General features: G+C 38.3%; 1 protein-coding gene across 1 annotated transcript in view; it reads left to right on the plus strand.

The window, feature by feature from the left end:
* EDIL3 (EGF like repeats and discoidin domains 3) overlaps positions 1–22,231 on the plus strand; it is a 378,557-nt gene that overhangs the window by 261,520 nt on the left and 94,806 nt on the right. The window contains exon 7 of the mRNA XM_067568453.1: positions 1,792–1,973. Within this exon, the coding sequence (XP_067424554.1) occupies positions 1,792–1,973 (182 nt within the window). The remainder of the gene's footprint in view (positions 1–1,791; positions 1,974–22,231) is intronic.

Raw genomic sequence — 22,231 nt, forward strand, 5'->3', positions numbered from 1 at the left:
ACTTTTTCTTCCTGTTACCACTGTGGTGCCAGTATAGCTGTGGTAGAGTGAACTGGATTTCATTTTGATTCATGCAGCATCAACAGAATTATTAACTAAGTTCTAATTGCAGAATCTATTATTGGTGGTGTGTTGACCCAGAAAAACAGAGCTAGGCTTCCAGATTCCAGACTGAGTTTGGCTGGCAAATGGAAATAAAAATAACAGGTGAAATCTTGTCCTGTTGAGGTCAATGCCATTGATTTCAGTGGGGACAGGATTTCATCCAGCATCTTTTTTTAGTTGTAAAGTGAGCAGATTCTGTCATTTGGGAAACAGTAATCATGAATCCCCACACAGTATTTTTAGAGTCCTTTCAACGCTTAGCCCAAAATCAATTTACAACTACAATTTGTTTATTATTTGTCTCCTTTGTCAGTGATGTGTAATGCTACCTGAGATCATGCTGCCACTGACTATCAGTGCTGTCTCCCTGCCACAACTTCAGGGAAAAGGGCCAAATGGCAATAGTCATTTTTTCCCCCACTGTCTGTTTAATTTAAACCATTTGTAAGTTTATCACAATGTGTAGTAAGGGTTTTACAGCCATAACACTTTGGAATTCACTCTGAGTTAATGCTTAAAATGGCCATGTCTACATTCAGATGTTCAAATATGATTTGAGATGTCTCCATTCTCCCTGATCAACAGGAGAGATGTTGATGGAACAGCAGGATATTGGACACAGAAAGAGGAGGAGATGCAAGAACACATGCTTGGCAGGATGGATCTGGCCCCTCCTCCTCCTCAAGTCCTCTGATTTCCCATTGGCTGGGGCTGATGGGACAGGATTGTCTGGCTTTCATGCCAGTCCACCCAATCTATGTAAACTTCCCTGAGATTTTTCAAAAGCCTCTTGCCCTGTTAGTTTGAGGCTTGTAGTGGATTAAATTTAAGAATTAGGATACAGAGGGATGTGGAATTGACTGAGCACGTGTGGCCACACATGACTGATTCAGTCAGAAATGCTTGCAAGGTGAATTTGGCGGGGAGCTGTTGTGGTAGTAACTCATGTAAGTTATGTGGTATGGATTCTGTTCACTGATTGAATGACTTGCATCACCAATCTATCTGCCAGGTGTCTTAGGACAATAAATCAATTAATATTCCTGAGGTGTTTAGGTACGTTGGTGATGAGCACCATAAAAATGTCTATAATATAATTGTAAATATTGCAATTAAATATACACTGTGTGCTGCATCAATTAGTTACAAAAGAGCTCCATCAGGGAACCAACTTCATACAAGGTTATTTATATAACTAACCAACACGGGGCAAATTTCCAATTATATATTCAGTTACACAATTTTATTATTCATAATTCCCATTGCATTGGTAGAGAACTAGCCATCACAGCACAAATGGCAAAATGGCAATTTTACAGTAATTATACAATTTTGTATTTGTTTTTAGCAAATATTTCAACATTCAGGCTTACGATTCTTTTTTGTGAAAACTTACATTCATAAAACACAGACTTTCAAGTGTTTTTGCAAAGCAAACAGAAAGGAGTCATGAACTTAATCTAATCAGTTGTTGAATGTGATTATTCACGGATAGTTTTTTTGCACTATTTGCTCAATTCTGCTGATAGTACGGTACTACTCAGATACTTTAAATCTCTGCTAATAACATATTTGAAAGTAGTAGCATCCTGGATCAATTTAACTACTATTCCCAGTTTGTCACTCATGAGTCTGAGTAATCGATCATTTCAGTTGTATTCATTTTCCCCATTTTTACATTCACAGGATGCTCTGGCCCCTTGGGAATAGAAGGAGGAATTGTATCAAACCAACAAATTACTGCATCATCCACCCATCGGGCTCTTTTTGGGCTCCAGAAATGGTACCCATACTATGCACGACTTAATAAGAAGGGTCTTGTAAATGCTTGGACTGCTGCAGAAAATGACAGATGGCCATGGATTCAGGTAACAGATGGAGCTGTGGGAGGGGGAAAAAAAAATCTCCTAGACTCAATTGCCAGAGTCATTTAAGAAACTGATGAAGATAAGTGGCAACCCTAATAACAGGATTCTTCTTCACTGTCATAAATGCATCCTAAACTAAAAGGGGGTGGGGGAGGATCCTAATTTCAGCAATTTTGCATGTGTAAAATATATAAATCTTGTATAAAAACACGAAGTATTCTAATATTCCATTGTAACTGTAAGAATGTTCTATACATAAAAACAGATTCTTATTGAAGAAACAGTTTTTCAAATATGCCACATCTTTGTTCAGTAGCGTTTAGCAACAGCATCTGTTCATGGACAGCCTTTGACACTTAAAGTCACGGGCACAATCTTGAAGGTTTTATGCAGATGAAACTCTCATCTGCTTCATTAGGAATTTTGCCCAAGGAAGGACTTCAGGTTTGGACTCTCTCTTTGTATCCTCTCTGTCTAGCTACGTAACACATACACCCACTTAAAGGAAGTCAGTGTGCACTATAGCAGAAGCAATGGTAGCTGTTGAAGTTAAGATTGAAATGTGTTTTCTATTTGAATCTCCTTTTCAGTTGTTTATAACTTGCTCAAATATATCTTTGGAGGCTGAAATTCTCCATACTTCATCTCTGTCCAGAGGAAAATATTTCTGGAAAGTTGCAAATGGAAATGTCCACTCTATAGGCATGATACTTCATTACTTTGCAAACTGTGTAGTTATTTTCACAGGTGGACTCCCTTTGCAGAGATGTAAATGACTACACAAGCAGCAAAGCAGTAGAACATCAAGTCCAAAGGCTGTATGTTAATGACTACAGTTAAGCTTGATATCGGATTTGTAGCTAATCTTAGCTTGTTGATTTCTGTAGATTGTTTGTTTTTGTTTTCTAATGATGTGTGTGTATAGGACTAACATTTGGCAACTTTCACTGTTTGTTATCTAATAAAGCTTCTTGTGTGGTAACATATTTTACAATCCACAATCATATGTAACACATGAAACACACTTTCATATTAGTCTATATATGGTCTCACATAAATCAAATATGTAAAATATATGCTTAAATGCTTAATAGCATTCACATGCAAATTACATAATTTTTGTTCCATGTAGGTTATTTTAGTTCACACTGACTCCCTGTATGATTTTTGTGCTCAGTTCCTGACTAGTATATACAATATATGTTCACAGGTGTTATATGCATTTTACCTACTTGTCTAAATTTTAGGTCAAAGTATCTTACAGGTAAATTTTTCAAAAGCATCTGAGATATTTAGGAGCATGGGTGCTTTTGAATATTTTACCCTATGTTTTTTATTATTATTATTATAAGTTCCATAATGAAAAAACAAACAGCATAAGCATCTTAAGTTCTGTTTCCTTCCATAAAGTCCAGGAGGGAGTTGGAAATTCCTAAGTTTACACATTGAGAAGGAATGGGAGAGAATAAAGGGAAAGGGAATTGGGCAGAAGTATGTTCTTGGAGTCAGAACGTAACTTAAAAGTAAAATGGGAACATGAAGTAGTAAATTGTCCTTTTAGACTCTGTTAGAGGGAAGCTGTCTCCAGTAAACAAGAGTTTTTGCCTAATTCAGATCAGGGACTTGAACCTGGATTGCTCACTTTCTACATTATTGCCCTAACTTTGGGGCTATTAGCTATTCTGGCCTGAGGCTCTCCCCTTGCATATTTTTTTTCCACAACAAATATAGACGGGTCATGGTTTCACTCCACTGTAAAACAAAAACAAATTTAGAAACCTTGAAATTGTGTGTGAAATGAAATCCTTTTTTTCCCAGTCACCCCTACCAAGGACTCTCTCTAGCGAATGTTGATTCTATTCTACTTGTATTCTTAGTCAACCTTTATCACCATGCTCTATAAGTGCCTTTCAAAAGTTCATTAAGTAATGTGACTAGCCTATGCCACATGTGAATCATTATTACTTTCTTCCTCCATTTCCCCCTTGCACTTAGAATGAAAGGTGATCATGTTTGTGATGATTCTTAAAAACTGCAGCAGTTTATTCTAGAGTCTTGGAAGGGATCTCATCCAACTACTCTTCCTGGGCGCAGATAAGGTTCCTGGCAGTTTACTGTGTGGATTTTTCAGAAAAGACATTAGAAATTGAAGCTCAGGGTGAACATTAAGAGTTTGTGTTGCATTTTCTAAGACTAGAGATTTTTCATAGTTTCATTATAGCCAGAGCATTAACTATAATTAAGATTGCCTGAGCACTTCAATTATAATCTGTTTTCAGTTAACATTTTGAAATTTTCACTTAGAGATGAAATTTTCCAGGGCTCCTCTTTGCTCAAGGATAACTTCTGTTTTAGCACCTGAAGAAAAATGGTTGACCTACTTCTCATTAGGGGGAGATTGGAATAAAAATATGCTATTCCTATTAAAATAAATAAATAAATCTCACAATTTTTTTCTGAATACCTTTAGTGCCTAAATAGCTGGGAATAAAAAAAAAAACCCCAAAAAACCTAAATTGGAAAGGGAAATAGTCCTTGTCGAGGATAAATGCTTTTGAGGTTCTGCTGGAAATTGGTTATGATTTCTCAGAGATATGAACCATTGGAAAATCAGATTTGATGCATGTGTTGTACTTATTTGCATTGGAGCCCTGTCTCATTCTCTAACCAGTAAAATACACATCAAGGTCCAGTTATTGCCTGGTCCTCACATGGGTGCACAGCATGGGGGAGTTGGGGAACAAAGGAGTTGAGCAGCAGGAGTCTCATACCTCACCCTTGCACAAGAGCATGGGAAAATGTATTTATTTATAGCATTTCAATCCCTGGTTTCTCCTACTGTTCACCAAAGGGAAGAGGTGCTCTGTATTGTCTCCACTGCAGGGTTGTGCCTAAGTAGGACAATCTCACCCTAACTGAGGAGAGACTCCATAGGAGGCCAATATAGCACCTCTCTTAGAATCTCCCTCAAAGTGAAGGTTCACTTTGTGAAGCCTGCCAGAAAGTTAAGATAGCCTCTATGGAAGAAACTCTGTGGAAGAAAAGGCCTAAGCATTTTACTTCGACACCTCATACTGCATTAATTTTATTAGACCTTGTTCTAACAGATAAAGAGGAACTGATCACAGAACTAATTAATGGAAGCTTAGGTAAAAGTGATCATGACGTAATCATATTTATAATGTGCGAGCAGAATAAAGTCCAGACCAGTAATATATATATACTTGGTGCTTTAATAGGGCCAGTTTTCACGAATTGTTTTCATGAAAACAATTATGAGCCAGATCAGCTGGGAGGAAGAATTTAATCAGAAAAATGGAAATAATTTAAGAACACCTTACAAGATGCCCAAAAGGCTACAATCCCACAATTGAGGAAAAAGGCTGTGCTGGTTGAAAAACCAACCTGGTTTAGAAAGAAAGTGAAGGAAGCTAGAATAGATAATAATAAAATATATTACAAATGGAAGAAAGAGGAGGTTGATAGTAATGAATATAAATCAGAAGTTAGGAATTATAGAAAATTGATAAGGGAAGCAAAGGGACAAAAGGAGAAATCTATGGCCAGCATAGTTACCGACAATGAGTTTTTAAGATATCTTAGGAACGAAGAATCTTAACAATGGTCCATTAGTAGATAGAAATGGTAGAACTGTCAATAATAATGCAAAAAGACAGAAGTTTTCAATAAATATTTGTTATATATTTAGGGAAGAAATAGATGATAGTCTTATCATATTGTGATACTGATCACTCTTTCCATTCCACTGGTATGTCTGGAGAATGTTCAACAGTAGCTGCTCAAGTGAAACACTTTGAGTACTAAGGTTTTAAAATAGCTGGCTAAGAAGATATCTGGACCATTAATGTTGATTTTCACTAGGTCTTGGAAGCACTGGGAAGATTCCAGAAGACAAAAGTAAGCTAATATTGTGCCAATTTTTAAAAAGGGTAAATGGGGTGATCTGTGTAATTATAGGACTGGCAGCCAGACTTCAGTCCCAGGCAAGATAATGGAGCAGCTGATATGGGACTAAATTAATAATGAGGGTAATGTAATTAATGCTAATCAACCTATGTTTATGGAAAAAGTAGATCCTGTCAAACTAACTTTGTATGTTTTTTTGATGAGATGAAAAGTTTGGTTAATAAATGTAATCGGGTTGACGTAATATATTTAGACTTGTCACTGCATGATATTTTGATTAAAAAATTAGAATGATATAAAATTAACATGGCACACATTTAAGTGAATTAAAAACTAGCTAACTGATCGGTCTCAAAATGCAATTGTAAATGGGAAAGCATCATCAAGTAGGTGTGTTTCCAGTGGGGTCCTGAAGGGATCAGTTGTTGGCCTTCTGCTATATAATTTTTATTTTATCAATAACCAGGAAGAAAACATAAAATCATCATTGATAAAGTTTGCAGATGACATAAAAATTAGAGTAGTAAACAACTAAGAGGACGGGTCACTGTGTCACAGTGATATGCATCTCTTGGTAAACTGGGCACAAGCCAACAATATGCTGTATATATGGCTAATGTAAATGCATACATCTAGAATCAAAGATCATTGTTACAGAATGGGGAACTCTATAGTGGAAGCAGTGACCCTGAAAAAGATTTGGGGGTTTTGGTGAATAATCAGCTGAACATGAGCTCCCAATTTGATGCTGTGGGCAAAAAAACCCAATGCAATACAAGGATGCATAAACAGGGTAGTTTCAAGTAGGAGTAGAGAAGTTGTTTTATCTCTATATTTGGCACTGGTGTGACCACAGCTGGAATACTGTAAAAAGTCCACAGCCCACCTCTGCCACAACACGTGTTTTTTTGCATATCCAGTAGATTAAAAGATGTATTAAATTGATAGTTATAGGTTAAACACACACCCATATACAATATAAAAAAGAAAAGGATGATATAGGTACAAACATAAAAAACTAAGCATTATTTTTGTTTTACTTACTCCCTGTGAAACTTGTTGCTGATGCCGACCCACAGGCTGGGTGGCTCACTGAGGTGAGTCAGGGGCTGAAGCCCAGTTTATTTTGGCAGACCCCTTGAAACCTGCTCACAAACCCCCAGGGAGCCATAGATCCCTGTTTGAGAACTGCTGCCTTAGAGTGATAGACTCAAATAGCTCAATCTATTTAGGTTGACAAAGAGAATGTTAAGGGGTGACTTGATTTTACAGTCTATAAGTACCCATATGGGGAACAAATACTTAACAATGGGCTTTTCAGCCCAGCAGAAAAAGTTATAACACAATCCAATAGCTGGAAGTTGAATTCAGACTGGAAATAAAATGTAAATTTTTGACAGTGAGGTTAATTAACCATAGGCAGAGTTTGCCAAAGCCTTAGTATGGGCAATTTTTAAATCAAGATTGGCTGTTTTTCCTCAAAGATCTGCTCTAGGTATTATTGTGGGACAGTTCAATGGCCTGTGTTAAATAGGAGATCAGACTGGAAGATCACAGTGGTACTTTCTGGCCTTGGAATCTATGAACTTTCTGGCCAATTTCCAGCAGTTCTGGTAGGAAAGGGGAAATGAGGAGCATTCCTTCCACTCTCAGCCCATCCCTTTTTGCCTCCCCATCTGTAAGCGCTGGCCCTGAAGAGGGCTGCCTGTGGGATCCAGGCCAGGGAGAAAGCAGTAGAACACAGTGCTGTGGAATCAGCTGACCTCATGCATTCTCTGTGCAGGGTAGAGAAGGTCCATGCAGAGCATCGCCTCCGGGCTGGTCTGATGGATAGAATAGTTGGGCTGTCATAATAGCAGAAGATTTGTTTGTTTTCTTCAGAAACAGAATGAATGTTTAACAGAGATTAGGTAGAATGGTATGAAACAAGCAAGTTATTTATATAGCTGAAAACAAATTAACATTTGATGCACTGAACCTAAAACAGTAGCGTGTTTCTTTACCATAGTTTCAAATATAAAGAAAATTCTTAAGAAAATTGTTATATAATGGAGAAAGTCCCACAAAGTGTAATTATGTTCAGACCCTAGCTATTTTTGTCTATACCATCATTATCTTTTGTCATTTAATTTCTTTATTTATATGCAGCTCGTCAAGTGAAAGGTTTGAGTAATTTGCTTATAACTCACTTGTAATGAGTGCAGTTTTTCCCCTAATCTTTCAGGTGTCTGACACACATGAAGTAATTAGTATGCATTTTCATTTTCCTGCATTCTCTTGATGAATTGAAAACTGAAATTGCTATTTTAAATTTATGCTCCCAACATGTAATTAGTAATGACACTACAATGCTTGTAATCGACTGGTGATTTAGAGGGTCAATGACCATGTTTTTGAAAGCAAATTAAAGGCAAACTCAATCATATCTCTCCTCCACCCCCCCCCCCCCTTTTTTTTTTTTAAAGTTCTGCTGACCTTTGTTTTTCCTTATAGGTTAACAGTATTAATAAAACTACCATGTTAACCATTTACTGTTTCATTAGTGACACTAGACATTACTGTTTATAATTAAAAGTGGAGAAATATTCACATTTTTATACTTTTATTGTAATAATTACTGGTTAGAGATGATCCTAATTGTCACTCAGCTTATTGTAGTAATGCTAACTATTTTCTTGTAAAGTCCCAGTTAAAAATCAGAGCTATTTTCTTTACCATTGCTAGCCCCTCTGATTTATGGGTTTAGGATATAATATTTTTCCTCTTCTGTTCCCCCCATAACTTCACACAAAAATCTTAATCAGCAGCCCTGCATTCTAATCTTCCATTCTAGCCCCTTACCGCCTTTTGAACCATCCCAATTTCACTTGTCCATACATCTTACCTCCTGAAATGAACCTCCCTAAAAGAGGGGGAAAATCTAAACTGAAAAAAAATATGAATGATAATTGGGAATTGTTTAAGAATACTTCACTAGATACCCAAAAAACTACAATCCCAAAAATCAAGAAAGAAGGCCATACTGGTTTTAAAACAATCTGTTTTAGAGGGAAAGTGAAGGAAGGCAGCTACTAAAAAAAGAAACAAAGGTGAGGCTGATAGTAATGAATATAAATAAAAAGCTAGGAATTGTAGAAAATCAATAAGGGAAGGAAAGGGACCCAAGGAGAAGTCTATGGCTAGCACAGTTAAAGACAGTAAATTGAAGTTTCTAAAATAGATTAAAAACAAAAAGAATTCTAACAGTAGTGTTGATCCATTATTAGATAAAAATGGAAGATTTGTCAATAAAAATGCAAAAGAAGTGTACAATAAATATATTTGCTCTCTATTTGGGGGGAAAGTGATGTAGTCATAAGATGGTGAAACACTTAGTAACTTAAGCAGATGTTAAACAGCAGCTACTAATTTTAAATCAGCAAGTCCAGATAACTTGTATCCAAGAGTTTTAAAAGAGCTGATCCAGCAAGCTTATCAGCCATTAATGTTGATTTTCAATAAGTCTTGGAACACTGGGGAAGTTCCAGAAGACTAATGTTGTTGTGCCAATATTTTACAAGGGTAAATGGGATGACCCGGCTAATTATATCCCTGTCAACCTGACATTGCCCTTGGGCAAGATTATGAAACATTAATAAAGAATAAAATGAGGGTATTTAATTAATGCCAATGAACATGGGCTTGTTGAAAATGGATTCTGTTAAACTAAATTGATTTTTTTTAAATGAGATTACAAGTTTGGTTGATAATAGTAATAGTGTTGATGGAATACACAGACCTCTGTAAGGCATTTTAGTCAGCAAGACATGTTGATGAAAAAACTCTACAATATACTAAATTAATTTGGCACACATTAAATAGATTCAAAACTGGCTAGTAGGCCTCAAAATGTAATTTTAAATGGGGAATAGTCCTGAGTTGGTATTTCCACCAGGGTGCCTCAGAGATAGATTCTTGTCCCTTTGCTATTTTAACATTTTTATCAATGACCTGGAAGAAAAAAAATTGTCACAGTTCAGGGCAACTGCACCCATATTTCCCCACTTCTGCCCCACCAGTGGCATTCACTCTGGGCTTTCGGTTCCTCAGCCATCACTTCTATTGGGGAGAGACCTGCATCGTCTCCCTCTTGACTGGTTTTTCCAGGCTGCACAGTTCTCAGCTTACACTGTAATATTCCCAGCAATTCCCTAAACAGGCCAGCATCTGTTTTTTGCTTTCTTTCTGAAGGCTATGAACAGTTATAATTGCTAGCACTTACAAGTTAGCACATGCTCTTTATAAGCAAGTGCATTTATCCTTAAAGTGACATCATTACAGAGAAATCATATTAAAAACAATAAAAGAACACACACAATAATAACCTTACCAGAGATCATCTCCCCACTAACTCCAACAAGAGCTCTGGTAGGAGTCAGTCCTTCAAACCCCACCAAAGGGTTTTTCTTCCATGAATAGGTTAATCTTTCCTTTATACAGCTTGGACCTTTGAGCTTGGGACTCTGGAAACAAGTAATCAGCAGACAATGGTCCTCTCCTCAGGGAATAATTTCAAAAGGCTGGATTTTTGCATAACTGGGGGTGAGGAGTTTACATTCACCTCCCCCTTGAGATTCCTGAGGCAAACCCACCTGTCACTGTTTGTCCCAAGCATCATAAAAACGGCCATACTGGGTCAGACCAATGGTCCATCTAGCTCAGTATCCTGTCTTCTGACAGTGGCCAATGCCAGATGCTTCAGAGGGCATGATTAGACAAAGAGGGCAAACAGAGACTATGATCACTTCAGAGCATAGTTTTGCATCCCTGCCCATCTTGGTTAATAGCTATTGATGGACATATCCTCCATGAACTTATCTAGTTCTTTTTTGAACTCGATTATAGTCTTGGCCTTCACAACATCCTCTGGCAAGGAATTCCACAGGTTGATTGTGCATTGTGTGAAGAAATTCTTCCTTTTGTTCATTTTAAACTTGCTGCCTATTAATTTCATTTGGTGACCCCTATTTCTTGTGTTACAAGAAGGAGTAAATAACACTTCCTTATTCACTTTCTCCACACCAGTCATGATTTTATAGACCTCTATCATATCCCTCTTAGTCAATTCTTGTCTGTGTATTGTTCAGTATAATCCTTTGAAATTCATAACACCTCCCAGAGTTCACATCACATCTCCCCCTAGAGCGGTTACATACAATCCTGGCCCACAATAATATATAAAATTTTGCATTTAATTCAGTAGATGTCAAAGATAACTTAAGCTTAATTCAATAATTTTTTTTTCAAGAATATTGCAGAAAATTGCCATAATTGTCACAATCATCATTAATAAAGTTTGCAGCTGACAGAGATTGGGTGAGTGTGACAGGGTTCTGAGTCAGGAGCTGACTCAGGAACCTGTCACTCAAATCCACACCGACAGAGATTAATTGATCTAAGTGGAAGAGCAATTAACAAGTGGGGTTACAGCGTAAGGGCTAATTGGAGGAAGCAATCCCAGCAGCAGGGAGCAGATAAATCGAGAGAAAGGAAACCCTGAAAAACAGGGGTGCAGAGTTAGTTGCTGCTAGTACTGCTCCTTTTCCCTCAGAAGAGGGGAGCTGCCTGGGACGTACGTGTGTGTGTGTGTGTGTGTGCGTGCGTGCGCACGTATATATATATATATATATGTAAGTCGTACTACTTACAGGCAATAGAAAGCATGGTGATGGTGGCCTAGAGTGAGTGTGATCTGTATCTAAGATGAGAGAGACTCACAGGGGACCACTCTGTGACAGTGAGTGATAAATAATGAAGAGGACACAAAGAGCCATCTGGGTTGCTTGGTAAACTGGGCACAAAAATGTAAGTTTTAATATATATGACCCAATGTAAATTTATACATCTAGGAATTTTAAAAAGTAGGGCATAGTTACAGGAAGGGGAAATTGGGAAGCAGTGACTCTGAAAAAGGTTTTGGAAACATGGTGAATAATCAGCTGAACATGAGCTCCCAGTGTGAAGATGTGGTCAAAATAGCTAATGTAGCCGTTGGATGTATGAACAGGGAAATCTGAGTAGGAATAGAGATGTTATTTTACCTCTGTATTTGGAACTGTTGTGACCCCTGCTGGATGCTGTGTCCAATTCCGGTGTCCACAATTCAAGAAGGATGTTGACTGGGGTTTAGAGAAGAGTCACAAGTATTAGAATACATGTTTTACAGTGATTGAGATCCTTGAGTCTAGCTAGTTAGTTTAACAAAGAGATAAAGATGTGACTTTATCACAGTCTATAACTAATGAGGAAAAAATTGATAGTTGGCTCTTCAGTCTAGCAGAGAAAGGTATCAATCCAATGGATGGAAGTTTAAACTAGACAGATTCAGAGGGGAAAGCATAAATTTAACAGTCACAGTATTTAACCATTGGAAAAACTGACCAAGGATCTTGGTGGATTCATTACATATCTTTCAAGGAAAACTATTATCTTCCTTGTTCTGCAGGGCTTTCCCCAACAGCTTCTTCACAGGGCAAACCTGCCTAATGTTCAGGATCTCCCACACTTCGAGCATTTGGGTCACTTCCTTTCCCCCCGGGTCCATCCTTCAGAATTCCTCCATTTCTGGGCTAGCCACCCCCTGGAATCAGGTCACTCCTGGAGCATTTAAAGTGTCTATATCCTGGTTTCCCACACTGGAAACAGGAGCGCAGAGTGTACCCCTCCTGTCAATAGCACTACGCCTCTTACCTGTGTGGCTGATGCTGCTGGGCTGCCCATAGCACCTCCTGCTGCCTCAGCTGATCCTCAGAAGTTGCAAGAAGACACCTGTTTAATATGAATACAATCAAAATCCTTAATCACAAAATAATCCAACATAAAGTCCAAAGTCACAAGCTGTTTCTGAAATGCCAGTTCCCATCCATCTCTGACTCGAGCCGAGCCGAGCCGAGCCGAGCCGTCTCCTCCAATGTCCCCATACTCTTTCAATCAGTCGCCCCTTTCTGCTGCCTTTTATATTAAATCACCTGATTCCACTCAGGTGGGCTCCTTGTGGTCAGGGCAGGTTTAGCCCCAAGCTCTCCAGCTCATGGGCAGGCCACCCTGTTACAGTGTCCCATCCAAATGTCCTTGGCCAAAAAAGCTTATGGCAGCATGGGTCATTATTCACAAGGGAAGAGAAATTGAGCTATATAGTATAGTATCAAAGGAGGGAAAATGGCAGAGGAGAGGTGGTATTACTAGTAGGGGATTAATTTTCAGGAGTGCTGGGTGCTAATCCCTGCTCTGCCATAGACTCAATATGTGACCTTGGACAAATAATTTAGGGCCATCTTTTTAAAAGGTATTTAGGTGCATAGTGGGATTTTCAAAAGTATCTAGGTGCCTTCAACCCATGGGAATCAGATGCTTTTGAAAATTCCATTAATGCCTAAATACCTTTTAAAAATTTGTCCCTTAATCGTTCTGTGCCTCAGTTTCCCCATCTGTAAAATGAGGATGGTAATACCTCCCATAACCTTGCATGCTGAGAACTTTGTGGAAAGGCTCTATCCAAACGCCAAATGTTAATATCGCCTCACGGCTCTGGCATGGATGCAGGTTGAAAAGCCATTATTCTATAAATATCATTCTTCTTGTGTTGTATGTACTGCAAGTTTTAGTTGCATGTGATATCGCATGATCAGCTACCATGTTGAGAGGTGTAGTACAAGAGCCTGAAGTGAATAGAACTTTCCACTCAGTGCATACATTGCCTGTCTTGTGAGAAGTGGATATTTTTACACTACCCAAGGCTGGAAAGTATTCTGCTCCCAGTACAAATCTAGTCCAGCCTATATCCCAAAGGCTGCATTATACTGAGTACATTAATTTACTGCTTAGTCTAATGATCCTTTAAGTTATCCCTGATGGAAAATTACAATTTCATTTAAAAAGTAATCTCTTACATGTAGTTATAAAGGCGGTCTTAAAAATGTATGCTATTTTTTGATTAAACAATAAAAACAAAAAGACACTTAACATTTAATTAGAAAGCCTTGGTATTGCCATAATACAATATTTGGTTTGTGATTTGTTATAATTGTTTGGCTATTCACCCTAATTACCACAAATCTAGTGAACATTTGCTTTCTTAATAGTTTAAAAAGATATATTCTAGATGTTAACTGCAGCTGCTGTCAGCTTTAGAAAATGTGGATAATAGTATAAGAATGCTAGTTAGAACAATCTTTTTCTTGTAAGAGACAAAATTCACATATACGAATGTGCATTTCTTAATGCATTTTAATGTATTTATAGTAAATGACGTGATCAAATATTTCATCATTTTTAAAAGATAAAACTGAGTCCTAATGAGGGCCATCAGAGCAAGGCTAATCTGAGGCTGGGAGTAGCTTGTAGTCAGGTTCCGGATCAGAGTTGATACCAAGGGTCAGAGACTTTCAGGTCTAGGTCAGGAGAAGTCCAAATCAAGCTGAGGTCAAAGCTAGGCATTCAAGAGCAGGCATGATAGTGACAACTGCGCTGCTGCTTGGACACTTCCTGGAACTCCCTTCAGCCATGAGACTGCCGCCTGTCAGGCCCCTTGAGGCAGGACTTCCCATGATCTGTGTACACAGTGGATTGTAGAGTGCAAATTGGTTACAGCTGCTGTGGGTGTCAGGCCTGGTTTCAAGACCCACTGAGCCTCACATTTACTCATCTCCCTGTAGTCACCTCCCACCAGCCCAGTTTTGATTGGATGGGCTTCATGAAAGGCTGCCATGAGGTCAGGGGCATGGACTTGGGATTCTGGCTCCCAGTATCACTCTTCTGGGCTATTGCCCTTCAAGTCTACAAGGTACCAGAGGGAGCTGCATTTGATCTTTCAAGTCTAGCCTCTCTCATACTCATTATGTCATTGGGCCCACACTGGAGTAGGTGGTGGTTGAGGTCGGTGAGCAAAGGGGTTGTCATTGTAGGGTATTTGCAAGGATACGTGAAACACTGGGTGCATTTTGAGGGATGTGGATAACTGCAGCTTCGTGATCACTGGGTTGATTATCTGACTGATGGAATATGGCCTGAAATATCTGTAATCCAATTTGTGACACAGCCAGTTGGTGCAGATGATTTGGGCCAAGAGCCACACTTTTTGCCTGATGATGAATATTGGTCTTCCCAGCCCTAGCGATCAACATGTTGAGGTAATCTCCTTTGGCCTTGTCCAGATGTGCCTCGAGTTTTTCTTGGACTTCATGGATCTGCCACACCCAGTCAGTGGCTGTGGGATTGGTTGAGTTGGCAGGTAAAGTCAGGTGGAAATGGCAGTGAAAGCTGAATTTTCCATAGAATGGCCTCTGCCTGATGGAGACATGGCCAGCATGTTTGTAAGCACAACTCTGCAGTTGTCCTGGTGGAAATCTGTGAAGCAGCGGAAATATCATTCTAACACTTGATTTGCTCATTCAGACTGACCATCAGTTTGTAGGTGATAGGTGGGAGACCTGTAAGTGCATATCCCAATAAATTGTAGGATTTCACGCCAAAATGGCAACAAAAACTGAGGAACCCGATCAGTTGTGACTCACCCCGGCAGTCCATGGAGATGGATGGCTTGAACCACCTGGAGCTTGGTCATTTCTTCTGCAGAGGACAGGTGTGCTATGGGGATGAAGTGGGCCATTTTTTGTCAGTTGGTTGACCACTGTTCCCCTGTCATCTGGGAGGAAAACATGTCAAAGATGGAAATTAAATTAGTTTGGGATGATTTATTTTTGACAAATCCATTGGCTATTCCTTATAACCCTGCTCAGTAATTTTGTTCCAGTATCTTACCAGGCATTAAAATAGGCTGACTCTTCTATATTTCCCTGGGTCATCTTTGTTCCTCTTTTTTTTTTTAAGATAAGTTCCATATTTGCCCTTCTCCAGCCTTCTGCAACCTCACCTGTCCTCCCAAGAGTTCTCAAAAGTAATTGCAAACAGTTCCAAGACTGCTTCAGCTAGTTCCTTAAGTATCCTTAGATGAATTTCATCAACCCCTGCCAACTTGAATACATCTAACTTATCTAAATATTCTTTAACCTTTTCTTTCTGTATTTTAGTTTGCATTCCCTCACCCTTGTTGTTAATATTAATAGTGTTTAGTGTCTGGTCACAATAAACCCTTTTTTAGTGAAGACAGAAGCAAAATGGGCATTAAATACCTCCTCCAGCTTGATGTCATCAGTTATTAGCTCTTCTTCCCTGCTAAGTAGGGACCTACACTTTTCTTTGTCTTTTTCTTGCTCCTAACATATTTCTACAATCTCTTCTTATTGCCATTTATATCCCTTGCTAGGTGTTACTCATTTTGGCCCTTTGCCTTTCTGACTTTGTCCCTACATGCTTGTTCTATTCTTTTGTCCTCCTCCTTAGCAATTCATATGTATTTTCACTTTTGGAAGGATTTCCTTTTTAATTTTCAGGTCATTAAAGAGCTCCTGATGCTGCCATATTGGCCTCTTACGAATCTTCCTGCCTGTCCTTTGCATTAGGGTAATTTGCAGTTGTGCCTTTAATGTTGTGTCTCTCCTTGAGAGACTGCCAGATCTCCTGAACTCCCTTTTCCCTTAGATTTTCTTCCCATGGAAACTTACTTACAGTTCTCTGAGTTCATTAAAATCTGCTTTGTTGAAATTTTCATTGTCCTTTCATATCTTCCTTTTCTTAGAATCATGATATCTATCATTTCATGGTCACTTTCATTCAAATTGCTTTTCACCTTCAGATTTGCAACTAATTCCTCCCTGTTGGTCAGAATCAAGTCTAAAATGTATGTCCCCCTAGTTATTTCCTCCACTTTCTGAAAAACAAAATTGTCCCCAATACATTTCAAGAACTTACTAGGCATTTTGTGTTTTGCCATATTGCTTTTCTAAAAGATGTCTGGGTAGTAGTCTCCCCATTACTACCAGGTCTTGAATTTCTGTTCATGGTTCTAGAAATACTCCATCCAAATCCTGATCCTGATTTGATGGTGTATAGTTGATCCCTATCAGAACATCACCACTGTTTTTAACCCCTTAATCTATATCCAGAGATAACTATCAACTGGATAAACATAAATTCGCTTATTATTACATGCATTTCTAGGATACCTATCACAGTAGTATCTGCAACCCTAATCTCCAAACACTTACTAATATACATACATTTAAGCATGTGAGGAGTTCTAGTGACTGCATGGAATGCTCATTGCTTAAGTTATGTATGTACATAAAAATATTTTGAAGGCTCAGGGCTTTGGTGCCTAAACAATAAGTTGTATCATACATGTCATAACATTCAAGTTTTAGGAGCCCTAATCATTTGTGTGTTTGTGTGTTTGTTTGTTTGTTTGTTTGTTAGTTAGTTTGTTTTTTTCCCAAGAAGGAACCAAAACACTAAATATATTTAAAATACAGACTGTCTAAATCCCACCATTCCCATCTCTAATCAGAAGAGGGGAAAAGGTCTGATGGAGAAAGCTTTTATCTTCAACATCAATCATCAAGAACTTCCAAAGGGCAAGTATGCACCAGGTGATAAGTATTTGCTAATAAAATGATAAAAACCAAAATACACAGAGGTCTCATAGAACATTCATTCAAACATCTGTTAGGAAGAGCTCTTCAGCAAACTGCCATCTGTCAAACCATCCATTTTGTCAAAGTTTGTTTCCTCACTCATAAGTAATGTTGTATCATCTTCCAAAAAATACCTGCCATTATCATAAATTAAATATTTGATATAATTTAATAACGCACATTTTTGCAGGATATAAAACTTCAATAGCCAGGTTAATCTTATCAAATTTAGCATCAGAGTATCTGTATATTGTCTAAGAGAGCTGGAACCCCAGAGAATGCTTGACAAGTGAAGTGTTAAAAACCCTACCAGAGCTCTGCATTTGATTTCAGCAGTCCAACAATCAGGCATAATAAAATAGCTGGATTTCCTTGAGGGAATTTGAACAAGTGTAATTGACAGCAGACATCTGATTGCTTGGCAGGTGAGGAATAGAAACCAGCAAAGAGGTGAGTTTGAATGCTCCCTAACTTGCTTCCCTATTTTGTCTTTTGAACTGCAGGAAGCATGAAGCATGTCTTAAGCTGATGGAAATGTCACAGCTCCAATGACTTTACTGAAGTCAGCAGATCTATAACAATTTCCACCAGCTGAAGATCTGCCTGTGTCTTTATGTTTAGCCTTTAGGCACTTGTTCCTTCAACTTTTCTTTTGATCTTGGTAAGGTTTAGCAGCTTCTCTGCTAAAACATGAGGTAAACTGTTCTTCCGCAGCAGCAGAGTGGAAAAGCCCTTGTGCTAACTCCTTTCCTGGTATGATTAGCTGCTGCATTATATGGCCTGTATCTCATGAATAAAACTTCTGGTTATAATTCATTTTCTTGGTTAATGTAATGTTTAAATAAAAAAAAAAGAATAATAAAAGCCAGGTTGAGATTTTAGATGCACAGAAGGCAGCATATTCAAAGTTAGGATTCTCTCAGGAACAAAAACTTGGTTTTTTTGTGCATGTTCTATGTAATCTACTCTATTATTTGCTATATGCTGACCTTCCTTAATATCCCTGCATAGTGTAGCCGAGGAGTTGTAAGAGAAATAACTTTGAATCTTTTCTTCTGTGCCTCTAAAATCCCAGCGTTGACTTAACAATTTTTTACATTCAATTTTGTTAGTGTTAAAAGGAGTTTAAAGAATAGTGAGAGTTCATGCACTGAATGAAATAAATTCCAGTAATATTTCCGTGAGTGAGTTCCTAAATCAGTAAGAAGATGTACTTCTCTTGAATAGTATGCTCTAATCAAACATTTATAACATGTTTGATGTCTAAAGCAATTACTTTCAAACTTGGCAAAGCAAACATTGCTCGTTAACAAATGTGCATATGCCAAGGTTGAAATTTTAAAAAGAAACTCCTTTTACATTATCCTACATCAAGGAACAAACAAAAAAAAAGTGAAATTGCATTTAAAAAATTATAAAACTTTCTCAAATAATTCAGCTTTTGTTTGGCATCTTAGGCCCCAAGCTTACAAACTTAGTCACAGTCACATGGCCCATCTCAAAATCCTCCCGACTTCCATGGAACGTCATCTCTTTGCAGGATCAGTTCTATAGAATGAAAGCGTCTCCTCAACCATGAGTATGTTTTCATGACTGCAACAATATAATCCTCTTAACTTTCTGTTTTAGCAACCACAGAGTATCATTAAAATCTCAGACATCCCATGGGACTGGTCAAGTTTCATGATTCCCCTTTCCTTGTCTATAACATAGACTGTGCAATGTATTTTCAATTTTTAATTTAGATCCATTGTCTTCCAATTGTTCTAAAAAAGGCGGGGGGGGGGGGGGGGGGATTCTTCTTTTAGGACATAATCCAGAGCTCAGGGAAGTTAATGAGACGACTCTTTGACTTCTTTAGATTGGGGCCTTTGAGGTTTGGCTTTGTCTAAGAGGAAGCTTGAAAATTTTCAGCTCTTTTCCATCCACAGTTTTTTGTGGTGGAAACAAGGTTTACAAGAAATGGAATTTAACTGTACAGTTCCCTTGCACACACGTGTGGCAGCCTGGTTGTTGAAACCTGATTTGTATTTCAGTTTTTGTCTGTCGTAGAAAAATCACTCTCGGGGGGGAGAATCAAAGTTTTCCCCTTGATATTTTTTCTCTGCAATGTTAGGTTTTTTAAAATAGTAATAATAAACCCACAAAAATTAGACAATGCCACAGGAAACATAACGTCACCCAAAAAATTACTACTTTCATCCTAGCTGGGGAGAGATTGCATCAGTCTCTCCAGTGCTTTCTTGATTCATTCCCGGTTTATAGTTGGTTGTTCTTGTTCACGTTTATTAAACATCGGCAATGCATGTGCTGTTTTACAAGGCACAGATAGAGACCGTCTCTTCACTGCCGTATGTACAGTTTGTATGATAGAACCTAGGAGCCACTGTCCTGGACCAGGACCCCATTGTGCTAGGCACTGAACAAACAGAACAAAAAGACTGCCCTTGCCCCCAGAGAGCTACATCTAAGTATGAGAGAAGAGACAAGGGATGGATGCAGAGAGACTGACAGGGGAGTACCAGGAACAATGAGGCAGGTTTGGTCAGCATGTTAGGCAGTGGTTTCAGCATAAATGCCTCCTCATTGCTGTCAAGTATTTTGTAGGCATCACAGCAAAGCAGAGTTTTAAGGAAGGATCTGAAATAAAACAATGAAGTGTTTTAGCAGATGTCTCTGGATAACTCTTGCCAAGATTGGGCGGCAGCATGGAAGACTGTACAAAGGAATTCATCTGAAAATGTAACAAGTGGTCGGTGGAGGCTGACATCCTGGACCAATCAGAGCACAGAGCTGACCTCTCAGTACTGAATGATGATGAATGACTGATGATAGGTAAGGTGGGGATAGATTGTGAGGGCTTTTGAAGAAAGAAGTGACATGGTCAAGTGACAAGGTAGGAAAAAGGAATTTGCAGCAGCAACCTGAATGGAAATGAGTGGGACGAGACTGCATTTGTCAAGGTCAAAGCTTTGTGGTTTTCTTTTTCCTTAGAACATCTTGCTCTTTCTCTATTTTCTTGGGATGGAGAAGGCATATCAGTTATATAATGTCTGTGAGATTTAGGAAGGATCAGAGGAGCAGTGGGCGCGTGCAAGGCACACTGGGATTGGTAAAACATTCCATGGAGTGGAGTATTGTGGAAAGCTGCAGTAGGAGAAGTAAACTAAGGATAGAGTGAAGGAGGTGAGAGGAAATGCAATAGGAAACATATTCAGATGTAGACTGAAGCAGAGTTTTGCAGAGCCCTAACGAAAGAATGAAATATTTAAATGTGATATGGTTGGCAAAGAGTGTAATTGAGTACTTGGAAATCTTTAACTCAGTAATATTTTTCCACTGTAATTCTGTAAAACTAAAAAATAATGTCTAAAAGAGAAGTATACATGGTAGGGAAAGGTTACAGAGAGTTTGAGATGCAATTTGAGGACGTCGGGTGAGGAACAGGTCAGCAGTGAGCTCAGAAAGGAATGGGGCATACGAGTTTGTGAAGGAGTCAGTGGTAAGAAGACTGGGGATTCAATCAAAGGATGGAGTAGAAAATTACAATCCTCACACTCCTACATTTTTTGAGAGTGCTAATTTGCTGTGACTGCACAATGCAGCATTATGATTGATAGGATGGGGTTTCTGTGTGCCTGCAACTTCATTCTGTGTTTCAGCTGCCTTTTGGTGGGAGGGCTGGTTTTAATGTTCAAAAGCCTAACTGGACTGGGTCTTCATTACGTCATTGTGACCCTGATGCCCAACAGGCTATTTTAAGTCACTTGAGTTTAATTCAGTAATACTTCTTGCTTTGACAATCTATGGATGGGCCTGGTTTAAAGCACCTTGAAGTCTCAGGAAGTCCTTCCGTTGTCTTCAAGGGGCTTTGGATCATGCTACCATGTTCATGTACCATGGTGCCATGGAAGAATTAGAACAGAATAGAAGGTATTTCTGGTCTCTGTCATAGAGGCAATGAATCAAGTATCTGCCCTGGACAAAGTTTCATGCTGTATCTGAGTTTTTATATTGTGACCCTTTATCGTTATTGTCCATCCCTGTGAGAAGGAAAGGGTTTTTCATCCCATGGCTCTGCTGGAATTAAATGGGGGTTGTATTTTGTTTGTGACCCTGAAACACCCTGCCTTTTAACCTCTGGGGAATATGGATTTAACATGTGGAGATAAAAACTGATCTAAAATATTTTCTCTGACTAATTTGTTCAGACATTCATTAACTGACATTTTAAATATTCTTCACTAATTTTGTGAGGTGCTAGCATGTCATTGGTAGAGAATTTATACGTTTGAAATATATGGAAAGATTATTATTATAGTAATTAATATTTAGTATCTTTTAGTTAAACACAATTGCAGTTAGTTAATAAACATCTAATCAATATTTTGCAAATGAGGTGAAATTTTATAGGACTACAGAATTCCTCTTATTGAGACTAGAGTCCAAATATGCCAGTAGCTGAATAATTCATATCCTCCAGTTAATGGAATTCATAACAACTACTTTGGGACTAAAATCATGACTTAAGAAGAAGAAGAGACAAACCAAGCAGGTTTTTAGTTTGTCTAATTTATGTAAACTCTCTGAGGCATAAAGTGAAATTTCTCAACAAAAAATAAATGAGGTGAGCATTTTGTGTTTATTCATAACATATGGACATGGTATTCTGTTTTAATACTACAAAATTCCAGACTTACATTTTCTGTATCTTTGATTTTTAACATGTATTTTGATCTATGCACAGAGGGTCAAATTCAT

Source organism: Emydura macquarii, unplaced genomic scaffold (assembly GCF_026122565.2).
Source record: "Emydura macquarii macquarii isolate MOO-44397 ecotype Brisbane River unplaced genomic scaffold, CSIRO-AGI_Emac_v2 contig_2897, whole genome shotgun sequence".
In the NCBI taxonomy this organism is placed as follows: Eukaryota; Metazoa; Chordata; order Testudines; family Chelidae; genus Emydura; species Emydura macquarii.